Source organism: Molothrus aeneus, chromosome 11 (genome assembly GCF_037042795.1).
Source record: "Molothrus aeneus isolate 106 chromosome 11, BPBGC_Maene_1.0, whole genome shotgun sequence".
NCBI lineage: Eukaryota > Metazoa > Chordata > Aves > Passeriformes > Icteridae > Molothrus > Molothrus aeneus.
This window is the reverse complement of record NC_089656.1, coordinates 13,610,161-13,624,487: the sequence shown is the minus strand read 5'-3', so window position 1 is coordinate 13,624,487 and position 14,327 is coordinate 13,610,161. Positions and strand designations below refer to the sequence as shown.

Here is a 14,327-nt window from a genome sequence, read left to right as displayed (position 1 = left end):
TGGCCCCGCCGGCAGGTGAGGAGAACAGCGCTCCACTCCGCCGCCATAAGTACCGCCTCTGCCCCAGCCTGGCCCCGCGGGGCCTGCTGGGATGTTTAGTTCAATCCCCACAGTCCCTCCGGGACGCTCTGCGCTGAAGGACTACAGTTCCCAACGTACACTGCACGGACCCCTTAAAGGCACGGCCACCCCTGTGCTGCTTCCCCGTTTCCCCCATCTCGGGGGGCTTGCCAAGGGGGAATGGGGGTTTGACGTTTTCTGCCCTAAAATAGGTTTCGGCGGCAGTGCGTACCCCTAAGTGCCCTGCGTCACCCCTGTCACGAGTCCGGCTCCTCGCAGGGTTCTCTGCAGATAGAAGGGGTGCCCGGGCGGTGGGCGCGGGTGTCGGTTCCCGGTGGGTTGTCAGGGTGGGTGCCTGGTGGGTGCTGGGGTGCGATCGGTACGCGATGGGTCCTGGGCGGTGTCGATGCACTGGGTGTGTCCCGGGGTGGGTAGCGGCAGATGCCGGCGCGCCGGGTGGATACCGGGATGGATAACGGGGATGGGGTGCCGATGTCTGGAGATGCTGGTGCGCCGGGTGGGTACCGGGATGGGTACCGATTTGGGTATCGCATTGGGTACTGGGGGTGTTCAGGGGGCTGGCGATGCGCCGGGTGGGTACCGGGGTGAATCCTGGTGGCTGAGTGCCGGGGGTTCCGGTGCTGGGCACCGGGCTGGAGGATGCCGATGTGCCGGGGTGAGTCCCGGGCTGGGCACCGGGGTGGATTCCTGAGATGCCGGTGGGAGAGTGGGCGCAGGCGGCCCCGCTCGCCTCCTACAAGTCCCACAAGCCCCGCCGGGCGGCCCAGGACTACATCTCCCAGCCTGCCGGGCCCGTCCGTCCCCCCCTTCCCCCCCGCCCCGCGCGGCACGGCGCGGCACGGCTCCGCACGGCACGGAGGGCGGTGGCAGCGGGGCCCGGGTGAGCCCGGCGGCGGGGCCATGCCGGAGCTGAGCCAGGTACCGCGGCGGAGAGCGGGCCCCGGGCGGGGGATGCGGGCACGGCCCGGCTCGGCTCGGGATGCCGGTCGCGGGGAGGCGGCGGGGGTAGCGGGCGGCGGCGGGGAGCCCACCCGGGAGCTGCCCCGCTGCTGCGGGCTGGTGCCGGTGCTGGGAGCTGGCTTCGGGCAGCACCCACACGGGATGAGTCGGGTTCATCCCCGCTGTGGTGGTCCCGGTTGCTGGTCCCGGGGCTGGGCGCAGGTCTCGGAGCTGGGAGTATCCCCCGGGGTGCAGTGGGTGCTGAACAGCCCTGGGAGGATGTGCTGTCCCCTCTCCGGGGTGCAGGTTCTGGGTGCTGCTCCCAGTGCTGGGTGCTGGCTGCCGGGAGCATCCAGCCGGGTTGCATTGGGTTCGGACCCAGCAGGTTTCGCCGGTCCGAAATGCTGGCCCGGGCCCTGCGGTGCGGTGCCAGGGAGGGGATGCTGGCCCCAGCCGCGGTGTGCAGCTCGGGAGCAGCCTCAGGGTGCTGCCCGGGCAGGATGTGCTCGCCCCGGGGAGGATGCTGGCCCTAGCAGGGCTGTCGGGGCTGATGGAGCTGCTCCTCTCCAGCCGTGTGCCCTGGGATCTTGAGGGCAGAGCCGGGGGACCAGGGTGGGAGGACTGGCTGCGAGTGGCCCCAGTCCCCACCAGTGCCAGTGTGCAGGGTCCCTCAGCAGCGGTGTGACACATGGCTGCGTGACACACGGCATCCATTGCATGGGTAGTGGCAGCCAGGATTTCGCAAACAGCCTGAGCGTCCCTGGGGACAGGGTAGAAAACTGTGTCACCGAGCAGGGGATGTCCTTTGCCTGCTTCTTTGTGTGTGTGGGGCCACTGAGGCGGGCACTGGTGTGAGATCTCATCGGTGTGCCTGTCCCATTGTTTCAGGGTGTTTCCTTGGCTGAAGCACGGCTGCCTGAGGGGGATTGACACCGGAGCCCGTATTTCAGGGCCTGGCGATTCAAGGGGTCCCCACATATTCCGGGGGCTTCAGTGCTGCTGGCGCAGGGGGAAGGCAAGGCTTGCTCAGGCTCCAGCTGCAGAGTCAGAGCACTTATTTCAAAGCTCCCAAATATTTCCCTAGAGTGAGGGCTTCTCATACCATCAGGAAAATATTGGGGGCAGGATGGCACTTGGGCAGCGCTCAGGCTCAGGCTGGAGGAAGGGCCACGTCCCCACCTGCTGCCAACAATCACAAAACGTGGCTGGGGTAAACCAAATCACAGCAAACCCCAAAACTTGCTGAGCCTCCCTCCAGGAAGACGCGTGGGCTCTGGGCTGGTGAAGGCAGTTTTGCCCAGGAGAAGGCTCTCCTTTTTGCTAGGAAAGGCTCTCCCTGAGCAGCCGCCCCGGCCGCACCGTGGCCGAGGCGGTGAGCGCCAAGGGGAAGTTCCTCAGCGCTTTGGGTTTGCTTTCCCCTTTCTTCCCTTTTCTTCCCCTTCTGTCAGAAGCAGAAGTCGCGGCCTCAGCGGGGAGGGGTGGGCTGGGGGGTGCCTTGCCCGCCGCATCCCCCCCGGGCGCGCGTGCCCGTCTGTCTGTCCGTCTGCCCGTCTGTCTGTCTGTCCGTCCGTCTGTCCCCATCTGGCAGCGACAGCGGCCCCGCTGCCGGTTGTGTGCGGCATCTGCCTGTCCAAAGCGCTCCCCTCTCCTGCGAGGAGCTCATGGCGGTTCTTGGGAACGGCGGGGCGCGCTCCGCTCGCCGCCCACGCCTCGCCGGCGCCGGAGGCAGGCGGGGAGAGCGGGCAGGGAGAGCCCCGGCTGCCGCAGGCTGCGGGAACGCTCGGATTTTCGTGCCCAAACAAGCTCCAAAGTGCCGCTTTTTGGGGAAAGGCTCCGATGGCACCGAGGGCTCGGTGGTTTTGCTGCGGGCTCTCGGCACGCTGGATGCCGCCCGCTTTGGCACGCCGAGGTCCCGGCAGCTCGATGGCTTTAATCTCTTCCCGTTGCATTTCATTTTTGCACGATTGCAAGCTGCTAATTGCTCTCCAGTGGCTTGGCCGGCTTCAGTGCTTCTTCATGAGCCAGGATTTATCAGAGCCCGCCTGACCCCGATGGGCTGGGTTGTGATGGGAGAGGCTGGGAACCTCCTCTCCCTGCCCTGCTGGGCTCTGCACTGGGCTCCGGGGTATCTCTTGGCTTCATGTCGCTCTTTGCCACTGGCATCTTCCAAAAGCTTTTTTTGGAAAGTGCAGGTGATTTGGGTCCCAGCTCCAAGGCAAAGTTCCCAAAGACACCCCCGAAACTGTACATGGATGAGTGGTGAATGTGTACAAAAATTTATATATGTGTATGTGTGTGTGATGTATAGAGTTTTTTCCTTATGGGATGGATAATTCAGTGTTTGAGCTCTACAATAACACCCTCAACAGTTGCTCTTGGGAAACCAGAACAAGCTGCAGTCACTTTGCTCCGGGAGCAACTGTGTCCCCAGCAAAGGACTTTTGATCTGCAGCAGTAATTGGGCTAATTAGGAAGCTGCAAATGCTCCCCCTTCTCCCCAGGTGTCTGAGCAGAGCCCCAGCTACTGGAGAGAAGTCAGGGGCTCTCGCCAGTGGAACTGCTCTAATTTTACATTTAATGGGAGTTCTTGGCTGTAACTGGGCTGTGCTGGGATTGATGCCCTCTGGCCTGGGGAGCCTTTCATAACTTCCTTGTGATGAAATCTCATAGGTGCAGTTTCCCTAACGAGTTCAATGTCCTCTCAGTGCTGCCTGCAGGCAGAGCAAACCAGGGTGGTTTTATGGCCACCCGCAGCGTGTGCTGAGGTTGCAGCTCTCAGCTTGGGTTGTTCCCCAGGGGAGAGATGGCGTCTGTGGGTACAGCACCCATCAACCAGCCCTCAAAAGCCAGAGGAGAACCTTTGGTTTTCCACCACCTCTGATCCTCGGCGCAGGTGAGATCCAGGGAGGAAGGCAGGAAGGTGCAGGGGCCCCATGTCCCAGCTCGCCTTCCCCGGGCACAGGGCCACAGCTTCCTGCTGCAGCATCCGCCTGTCCTGCACTCCTGCACATATTTTCCTGGTGAGGCATCAGGCATGAACCTAATGGGTCCAGGCTGGTAAAAACAGCAGCAGTGTAGAGGGGAAGTGGTTCCTTCCCAGCGAGGCTCGGCTCAGGGTGCTGCTGGCAGCTCCGGATGCTGGTGGTGACAGGAGAGCAGGGGCCCTGCCCCTCCTAGGGGATGTGGTGGCTGCCTGTGGTGTGGCCTCATCTTCACAGGCAGCTGAGGCTGCAGGGAGACTGGTTCAGGGGTGTCTGTGGGGTGCAGCCCTGCTGTAGCAGGCAGGAAGGGGGAGCAGGCAGACCCTGCTGACCCCAGGCTGCAGCTGTGGGAGGGTGAGACAGAAATGTGGCCAGCAGTGGGGAGCTGGCTCCCCATGGGAGCAGATGGCTTTGCACAGGGAGCTGGGGCAAAGATGGGAGAGAGGAGCAGGCAGTGGCAAGCCCCAGACTCTGCCTCCTCTGTTCTGCTGGGCTAGTTGGCCAAACCTGGCTGCTTGGTGAGACTCAGCTTGGTGGCACCTGGTGTGGTGGTGCTTGACCTGGGGCTCAGTGTTACCCAGCTGTGTGGTACCTGAGCTGCTGGTACTTGAGTTGGTGCAAACTGGGGGTTTTGGGGTGGGTGCTTGAGGTGCAGAGCAGCTGGACTGTCTCTGCCTCTCAGTTCCACAGGCATTCAGGATCACAGGGGAGATTTCCACTCCCTTCCCTGCCTGTCCTGCCTCAAGGAGGGAGCTGCTGCTCCTGGCACAGAGAGCTGAGCGTGACAAGGCTGTGCTGTGAGCATGGCCTTGGGCTTATCAACACCCCTGGAGTGCAGGGTCCCTTGTTCCCCCTGGGGAGACCTGGAATGGCTGGCAGAGAGTGGGGGAAATGGCACTGGAGAATGCTCAGGGACATCAGCCACACAGGCTGGGTAGTCCCAATGGGAGTGTGAGCTGCAGGGACCGGCATCTGCCTTGGCTGCTTCTGCCAGTGTGAGTTTTGGGGGGAGAGTGCCCACCCAGCATTGCCCCATCGAGCAGCACAGGGTGCTCAGGCTGCTGCAGTTCCCTGAGAGTCACACTGTGGTTGAGCCAAGGGGTTTGAGATGCTGCTGGACCAGTCCCTGCAGGCCCATCTACCAGCAAGGGTGGGAGCATTCAATTCTGTTTTCCCACTTCTGGCACTCCCCTGTGTCCCTAAATCCCATAGGAAATGGCCTCAGCATGGCTGGCTCCATCCCAGCTCTGTGCCAGAGATTTGGCCTCCATGCTTTTTCCTGGCCCTATCCCAGCGCTGAGGGATGAGCCTGAAATAGCCCCTCTGGAGGCCAGACACAAGGAGAGGCTGGAATTGCTGCCATTGGCAGCCAGGGGTGCGAGTTGGGTTTAAAACATGGGAAACCCAATTAACTTGCCTCCATTAGCTGATTGAGCTGGCTGATAGGAGTATGATTAATTAAAAGGATGAAGAATTACTTACCAGGTCCTCCTTGCTGTTGGGATGTGGTGATGGCTTAATGCATGAAATTGGCTTCTTCTCTTAATACCTGGTGTTTGTCTACTGCCAGCCATCAGTTCTTCATGGCATCACCCCATGGCAGGGAGAAACGTCCTTGTGCCAGCACTGTGTCTGCTCCCTGCTCCCTCTCCCATCCAGCTTCCAGGGAGGAACAAACTCAAGGAGAAAATATAATCCCTCTAGATGGGTGAAGCAGGAAAGGACCTCCTTAATTAACTGCACTTTTCTTGCCAAGCCTTGCTGTGGCTGTGGAAACCCAGTGATGCAGAGGGACAGGCTGTGGTCCCTGCCCGCGCCGCCCCCGGCGCATCCCGCGCGCTGTTCCCGGCTAATGCGAGCTGACGGCCCCACGGGGGCAAACAGCTCCTCACACTCTGCCCGGGGGCTGCAACCTCTGGCACTGCTTGGGCCATGGGCAGAAAGAAATTGGAATGGTTTTATGACTTTTTGTAGTAATTCTGCTCACTGAAGTCGTGCCTGAAACAAGGACAGGTCACACTCGCTGTTTGTGTCTGGCATTGAAGGAGGTGGAGAAGACTCAACTCAGATCTGCTCCTTCCCTGCCAAAAAACCCCAACCCTAATTCTCAGGTTTTCCACCCATGGCAGAGATGCCAGTCCAGTCCAAGGAGGCCCTGTGTGCTTCCCCCTCCTCCACCTGCAAGAGCCATGCACTGCTCTAACACCCAGTCAGTGGTTTGGTGGTGGCAGAAGTGATGTCTCTGCACAGGGACCACGGGATGAGTAGCCCCATGTCACACAGTGTGGCATTTCCCAAAGACTCCTGGGAGAATTTTCAGACCATTCATCCCTGGAAAGAGCAGCAGCCAGTGCACACAGTGCTGCCACTGCTCCTCCACTCCCCTTCTCTCCCTGCCCCAAACACTGTGACATCCCATCTCCCAATGATGGCTCCCTCCTTTGCCCACCCTGCCATTTACTGGCATGGAAGTTCATGCCAACAACCCCAGGATATCTTAGAAATGATCAAACAAAGCCAATGAGACCTAAAGATGCCAAGTGGGGATGTATCAATGGTGTTCTGTCTGACAGGGAAGGGGCAGGCATCCTCCAGGCCCTGGGGCTGTCGGTCACATCGCTCCAACATTCATCCTGAAATGAAAGATTATACGATTAGAAAAAACCACCCACCTGTAAAAGCAGCAGAGCAATTTGCCAGGACCTTTTAATAGCCTCGCTTCATTATCTCCTGCAATCAAAAAGAAACTTGTGTTTGATGAGTACATGGTCCTCAGGAGGCAATTTAGGATCCTGGGGATGAATCTGGGAATGGAAGGGTATTTAGTGGCATCGATGAGTTGCCAAGCATGCTCACCACAGAAGAAATCCTGAAATCCCTTATTAGTTTAAGAAGGAAACATCCAAATCTGGTGCAAAAAGCTCCTGCAAGTGGGGTTTTGTTTGTGGAGGAGGGTTGGATTAGGATTGGGCAGGGAGGGCATGGATATTGCTGGGGTGTGTTTGTATGTGTGGGTGCCCTGTCCCTGCTGGGGGCTGTAAGGACCAGTGCAGATGGAAATAGCTGCCAGCTCCTGCTAGGAAAATGATGACTCAAACCAGCCGCTGGGATTTAAGGCTTCTTTTCCCGCACATGAGCTGGGCTGGAGGGGGGTTTTCCTCCCCCTTTGTGGTCGGGGGCAGCTCCAGGAGGCCCCAGGATGGGGGCCGTACAAACTGTGCTCCAGATGGTCTCAGGGCTGGGATGCATCAGGCAGGACCAGGCTGGGCTGGGGAGCCGGAAAGGGATTTTCCCCCTTTCACCAGGAACAAAAATAACACAAGCACGTGATAGCTCATTTCCTTTAGCCTTTAAAAAGGCCCGTGGGATGGTAAGCAGCGGGAGCAGGGGAGGGGGATCAGCCCATCCTGTTTGGTAGCCCTGCCATATTATAGCTGAAGAAAGTGCCAAAATTGCCTTTTATCTACAAATCTTTCCAGCATTTTGCATCTGGGGGGGGGGGGGGAGCGGGGGATGTTATAGCTTTTTACTGGCTTTATCCCAAACTCCCTAAATGCAAAAACCCTCTGTTTAACAAGCACCCTGCTTTCTCCACTGGCAGCAGCCCAAGGAACTGATTGCAGTCACTGCTGGCCATGCGTGTGCCGTGTTGGCGTGTTAAAATTCCCTGCCAGAGCCCAGGAAAACACCTGAACCGGGATGTGCCTTCTGTTTTTGGCTCTTTCCCTTAACGACTGTCCCCACTTGAACAAATATTTGACAGGGGGTTAATGGTTTGGACAGGAGGTGTCCGTGCCTGGCAGTGCAATGGGCTGGCGGAGCCTTTGGGGTCCATGTTCTCTTTCCATCCCAACAAGGAGGTTTTTGGGGGCTTAGCAGTCTATTCCTGGAAAGCAAGCCAGCGTTTTCCAGGACATGCTTTTTCCTAGGGAAGAAGCATCGTGGTGCCTGCCAGCTCCTAATTACTGCTGCCGGCCTCGGCACTGGCTTAATTGGGGCCAGGGCTGAGCCGTGGAGGTGATGCCTTTGCAGGGTTTTGCCTCGGGGCGGGGTCACTCCCTCCCCAAAAAGGCCTGGAGGGGAGGTTGTGTCTCCAAACCCTTGGGATTCTGGACCCTTCTCCAGCTCAGTGACTGGGTTAAAAGGGGATTTTCAGCCTTTTTTTCTTTTTTTCTTTGACTTGGCCAAGGAGCGCTGTCTGGCTCTGCCCACCCCCTGCTCGGGGGGCTTGGCCGCTCCTCCCGCCCCTCCCCGGGCGCAGGCGCCAGCACCTCTGCCCTGGCTATTTTTACCCGCCAGGATCACGAGCGAGCGAGTGACCTTCCCCAAGGGACGCTGCCGCTCGGGGGGGACAGTGCCAGCGTCCGTGCCCGGGGTGCCCGTCAGGCTGCGGAGCGGCTGCTTCCCGGCTGTCTCGGCGGCGGCGGCAGCCGGCGAGGAGGGTTTTGGAGGGGCTGCTTATGGCGTGATAGAGAAGGAGAATTTAGTCTACATAAAGGGGCCGCTTGTTCGGCTCCGGACACGAGTTCATGGCTGAGCCTTTGTCTGGCAGAGACAGGGAGGGCACAGTCCGGGAGCTGCTGCGAGTTCCCCAGGCACGGATAGCGATGCCGGCGGCATCTCAGCTCCCTGCGCCTGCTTGTCCCCTTCGGGTATGGCTCGTACCCTGCAGCCCCGTGCCTGGGACGGGCTGGGAGGCATTTTGGGGCGTTCAGGGGGGAATAAAGTATTCAGCCGCCAGCACCCTCCGCCTGCTCGGCGCAGCCCCTCTCTGCTGTCTATATCGCCACCCCTTGACGCGCCGTCCCCTTCTTCCCGCTCCAGGCCGGTGTGGTGGTGGCCGCGTTCCCGAGCCAGCGGCTGAGGGCAGCGTGCCAGCGGATCAGCTAAACCCCGGGGATGATGAGCACCGTCGCAGCCGAGCGCCAGCCGGGGCCGGGACCTGGAGGAGCCGCCGGGGCGCGGTGCCGCGGCTGAGGCCGGCGCGCCGAGCTGTGCCGGAGCCCGCAGCAGATGCTCCCTGCCTGGCACGCGGAGCCACTGGGGGCCCTCGCCGCGGCCGGACAACGCGGATGGAAAGCTGCAGCCCAGCAGGTAGGAGGCCGGTGCGGGGGTCCTGGGAGGCTCTACATCCCCCTCCCCACACCGCCGCCGCAGGGAGTTACAGCGCTCGTTCCTGCAGGGAGCCCCGCTGGCCGGCTGACGCCCTCCCGCGCCCTATGCCCGCGCCCTATGCCGGAGCGGGCGCCGTCCCCGGCTCAGCCACCCGACGACCATGAAGTGCTCGTTGCGCTTCTGCTTCCTCTCGACCGCCTTCCTGCTCGTCTTCGTCATGTCCCTCCTCTTCACCTACTCCCACCACAGCATCGCCTACCTGGACCCCGGCGGGCTGGGCGGCATCCACCGGGTGAAGCTGGTGCCCGGCTATGCCGGGATGCAGCGGCTCAGCAAAGGGGGGCCGTACCCTCGGGGCTGCTCCTGCCGCCGCTGCCCGGCCGAGGAGCCCGGAGCCACCGACTGGTTTGATGGGCGCTATGACGGCACCGTGTCCCCAGTGTGGACCAAGGAGAACATGGACCTACCGCCCGATGTCCAGAGGTGGTGGATGGTGAGCACAGGGACGAGTGCCACGGTGTGCTCTGGTGCGGGGGGCACAGATTTCTCCTCCACCAAGGAGGGGGCGCTGGGTGATTGCCCCCTGCCCTCCTTCCTTCCTTGCAGATGCTGCAGCCCCAGTTCAAGTCCCACAACACCCACGAGGTCCTGAGCAAGCTCTTCCAGATCGTGCCGGGCGAGGATCCGTACCGCTCCCGTGACCCACGCCGCTGCCGCCGCTGTGCCGTGGTTGGCAACTCCGGCAACCTGCGTGGCTCCGGCTACGGCCCCGAAATCGATGGGCACGACTTCGTGATGCGGTGAGGGACAGAGAGCACTGCCAGGGCCCTGCCCTCCCGGGCTGCACAGGGACATGGGATGATGCTGGCACTGGGTGCTGGGACGAGTGGGAGTTCAGCCTTGGCCTCTCCCCTGGGCGGGAAATTGCTGCTTGGCAGCATTCAGCATTCTCATGGGGATCACCCGTGTCATCTGCAAGGCAGGGGGCATTGGGACAGTGATGTCATCCTCTCTGATCTCTCTCTAGGATGAACCAGGCCCCCACAGTGGGCTTTGAGAGCGATGTGGGTGGTCGGACCACACACCACTTCATGTATCCCGAGAGTGCCAAGAACCTGCCCGCCAATGTCAGCTTTGTGCTCGTGCCCTTCAAAACCCTGGACCTGCTCTGGATCGCCAGTGCCCTCTCCACTGGCCAGATCAGGTTGTAAGTACCCAGTGGGCACTGGCAGCACCAGGCTGGTGGCTCACCTAGCTCAAGGACAGCTCCCCTGGGAGTAATGGGGATTCATTTGTTCCTCCCTCCAAGAGCCCCCCTTGGCAACTCAAGCTGGACTTGGGGGCATGGGACCCCCAAGAACTCACCTGCCTCTCTGCTCTTTTCCCAGCACATACGCACCTGTGAAGCCTTTTCTGCGTGTGGACAAAGAAAAGGTATGTGGGGCTCATCCCTGTCACTGCCAGGAGCACCTGTATGGCCATGGCCTCTGTCACCTCATCACTCCCCAGGGTTCCCAGTGCTCCTTCACGGGGTCCTGGTGCCAAAGGGAGCATGGCTGGGGCTACTGTGCTCACCCTGGTCTATGCTCCCAGGTGCAGATCTACAATCCTGCCTTCTTCAAGTACATCCACGACCGCTGGACGGAACACCACGGGCGCTACCCCTCCACTGGCATGCTGGTGCTCTTCTTTGCCCTCCATGTCTGCGATGAGGTGGGTGATGTCTCCTTCAGCTCCTGGCTGGCAGGGAGGGAGTTTGCTGAGGTCCTGAACCTTGCAGGGTTAAGGAAGGAGGTGGATTCTTCGGGTCAAACTGCAGCAGTCACTATGGTTGCCTGACACCACGAGGGGTGGGAAGGCTGTGCAGGAGGATGGGCACCTTTGAAAATCACCCCAGCAGCGCAGGGGTTGCTGAGACAAGCATGTCTCAGCCTGGTGAGGGGTTCTGGCTCACTCCCTCCCTTGCTATGGCAGGTGAACGTCTTTGGGTTCGGTGCTGACAGCCGAGGGAACTGGCACCACTACTGGGAGAACAACCGCTATGCCGGGGAGTTCCGGAAGACGGGGGTGCACGACGCTGACTTCGAGGCACACATCATCGACATGCTGGCCAAAACCAGCAAGATCGAGGTTTACCGGGGAAACTGAGGGCTGAGTCTCTGGCTTCCTGCTCCAGCAGGTCCTGCTGCCTGCAGGGGCAGAGGGTGAGGGACTCCCTGGTGGCCTCAGGCAAAGAGCACGTATGGGCGGCGCAGTTCCGCATTGCTGACAGAGCCACCGTGGTGGCATTTGGTGCCTCCAGCAGCCAATCAGGTTCAGAGCTAAAGGAGACTTTTTGCTTTTTTTTAATTATTATTATTATTATTAAGAAACCCAGCTGAGAAAGGATTTATAAACACAATCAGCAACTGACCAGGCGGCAGGGGTGGCCGCCTTGCATCTCTCTATAGTCAAACCAAATGCTGCTCTTTTTAAAAGAAGACAACGCCCCCGCCCCGGAGCCGCGCGACTTTGGGGAGCCCCTCAAGCATCGCGTCCAGGCCAAGGGGGCTGAGGGAGCTGTGGCGGCTGCGCAGCCTCACCAGTGGAACCAGCTGCTTCTTTTTTCCTTTATTTTTGTATTTTTCTTTTACCCCTCCTGGGGCACCCGATGCCGTCGTTTCTCCAGGGGAGGCTCCTGGCACGGAGGCAGGGCCCAGCACACGGATCCATGGTGGGGAGCCAGAAGCTTTGGGAAGCCAACCATTGCTGAAACTCTGCTGCAGGCTGGCAACTGCTGGCATAGCTGTGCAGAGATGAAAAGGAATCTCAACTTTGGGGTGCAGCATCCCTGCTCTCTACCTGAGGACTGGGGAAGGGTAGGACAGATTTCAGGAATGACTGTACAGGAGGCAGCTAAGAAACCTACATGAGCAGCAGCCTGGTCACTCTTGCTGAGCACTGCGAGCAGTTGCAGGATGCTCAAGGGGTTGTGGGATGCAGCAGGGTCAAGGAGACAGGATTTCCTTTGCTTTCAGGCTGGGAAGAAACAGATCAGAGATTAGTGAGTGAGTGAACTGTGCTTTTGCTTTTGTGTTGCTCTAAACAGTTCTGGTGAGAAGCTGAAATCCCAAAGTCTTTGCTCCTTTTGCCAGGGTGGCGCTTGGTTTACACCAGTCTGGTACAGCCGGGGCTCTCAGGGTCCCCAGGGCTTCCTGGGCTGGACAGGCAGCCTATGACATGGGATGGGGAGATGCTGAAGGAAACTGCCTCCCCAGAGGTGTCATTAAAACCACTTTCTTTAGCTCAATCAGGTGGGTTTGTTTTTTTTTTAGGAGATGCTGAAAAGCTCAAGAAAAAGGCAACCATGGAAAAAGTCCCCCAGAGAGGGACCCTCTGCCTACACAGCCAGTGCTGAGAGTGGAGCAGGGGCTGTGGGGCAGTGCCCATCTGGGGAAGCTCTGCCCATGCTGCCTTGCTGGTTGCAATAGTTAATTTGAGGAACAATCACTGTAGGGGTTTTTGGGCTTGGAGAATTTTTTACCCTTTTGTATCTGGCTTTTCTGTAGCAGCCTCTTACCTGTTTCTCCATTTTGCTTTGGTTGTTTTTCAGGGTTTTCTTTTATTTTTTTGAGGTTTCTCTTCAGTTGTGAAACATGAAGGTGTGGGTTGGTCACCTGGAGCAGGCAAGTCAGCAGCCCCCGGGCTGGGGAAATTCAGCTTTTCTGTTCACAGGGATTTAAACTCTTGAGTTTTGTGGTGGGTTTTGGTCTGTAGAAGTGGAGCCGCCCTGGTGCAGGCAGCCCCAAGCCACAGCACACAGGCTGCTGCAAGCCCTGCCCTCCACTTTCCTGGGCGGTTTTTGCTGATTTTTTTGTTTTGTGGCTTTTTTTACGGGGAAGAAAATTGAAAACCACAAAACCACGAGCAACAATGAGTGCCTTGACCATCTCCCATCGGTGACACCTGGCTGTGCCCGTGCTGGCGGCAGGGACGTGGCCGATGTACCTGGCAGTTGTACCCACTTCCTTCCTCGCACCACGCTGGATCTTAGCTGGGCAGCGCTGCTGGGAGAGAGGGACACATCCAGGCCACCAGGCCAGTGGCTAGGAAGGCCAAATCCAGTGTGATGAGGCTGGACCAGCTCCTGTTGCAGCTGAGCAGGGCCAGGCCTGACAATCACAGGGTGAGCGGCAATGCTGGGTACCAAACCCAGGTACCAAACCCTCCAGCAGCACAGCACCGGCATCCAGCGTCAGGCGCGCTTGCAGCTCCTGGCTGCCCTGACAGCATTTTTTTTGCTAACTTCCTTCCCCTGCTCCCCTTTTCTCTGTTGTTTTAATTATTATTATATTATTATTTTTTATTTAAGCTGTCCCACTAGGACTGGCGACCACTCGTGTCTCCCTGGCAGGGCGGCCGCAGGCAGGCGCGTGCTGCACGGCCAGCGCACCACTGTACGGTACACAGAGGAGCTGTAGGCACAGGCTACGGGCAGGGAGAGGCAGGGAGGAGGTGCCCGGGCTGGCACACCTGGCAGAGGTTGTCTGCATCATACAGGACCTGATCTGAGCACCTCCTGCCCCACTGGGAGAGGGAGAGACCAGTGCTCTGAGCTAGGGCTAGGAGCAAGGCAGGCAGCTTGGCCTGTAGCCTCTGTGTACATGGGTACTTCTGCACACAACTGTCTTAAACCAACTGGTTTTTTTTAAAGTCAATAAAAATCATGCATCAAATCTACTTAGTGGTTTTCTTCTAATAGCTCTGTCTACTGTGCCTTTGCCTGCACCCAAACCTGGGTATCAGTGGGGTCAGGAGAGGGGGTAAAGGGAATGAGAGGGTTGCTGGGCCATGAAGATGCTCTGCTCTCCCCTCCTCTCCTGGGCCAGGCACCAGCCCCCAGCTGTGGTTGCCATCCCCTCACTGGGGCAGGAGAAGGACTTGGCCCTGTGCCAGCCTGGGTGCCCAGCAGCAGAGCCCCAGCACAACCCCTCCAGCCTGAGCCCAGCAGTTGGTGATGCCACTGCTCACCCAGACCCCACATCCATGTCCCAAGCACCCTGGACCCTAAAACAGAGGCTCTGGCCCCATGCAGCCCGTGTCCCTGAGCCCCACCACAGCAGAGGGAATGACTGGAAGGACATAATTTTGAATGTGAATACAGGCAGAGGCAGGGAAAGGACTTCCCCAGGGTGATGCAGCAGGCCCAGAACTCACTCCTGCTCCCAGGGC

The 14,327-nt window shown here is 59.4% G+C and overlaps 1 protein-coding gene across 1 annotated transcript; it reads left to right on the top strand.

The window, feature by feature from the left end:
- The first annotated feature begins 932 nt into the window (after positions 1–932).
- On the top strand, positions 933–13,835 carry ST3GAL2 (ST3 beta-galactoside alpha-2,3-sialyltransferase 2). The gene is made up of 8 exons (XM_066557607.1): positions 933–999; positions 8,826–9,095; positions 9,184–9,609; positions 9,723–9,916; positions 10,144–10,323; positions 10,505–10,550; positions 10,710–10,829; positions 11,091–13,835. The coding sequence occupies exons 3-8, from the start codon at positions 9,277–9,279 to the stop codon at positions 11,262–11,264; spliced, it is 1,047 nt and encodes a 348-aa protein (XP_066413704.1). The 5' UTR covers positions 933–999; positions 8,826–9,095; positions 9,184–9,276; the 3' UTR covers positions 11,265–13,835.
- Positions 13,836–14,327: the final 492 nt, after the last annotated feature.

Excerpts from the sequence above, each read along its gene's own strand:
- ST3GAL2 (XM_066557607.1), top strand. The coding sequence starts at position 9,277 with ATGAAGTGCTCGTTGCGCTTCTGCTTCCTCTCGACCGCCTTCCTGCTC. Across the intron at positions 9,610-9,722 it reads ATGTCCAGAGGTGGTGGATG|ATGCTGCAGCCCCAGTTCAA; the intron begins GTGAGCACAGGG and ends CCTTCCTTGCAG. Across the intron at positions 9,917-10,143 it reads GGGCACGACTTCGTGATGCG|GATGAACCAGGCCCCCACAG; the intron begins GTGAGGGACAGA and ends ATCTCTCTCTAG.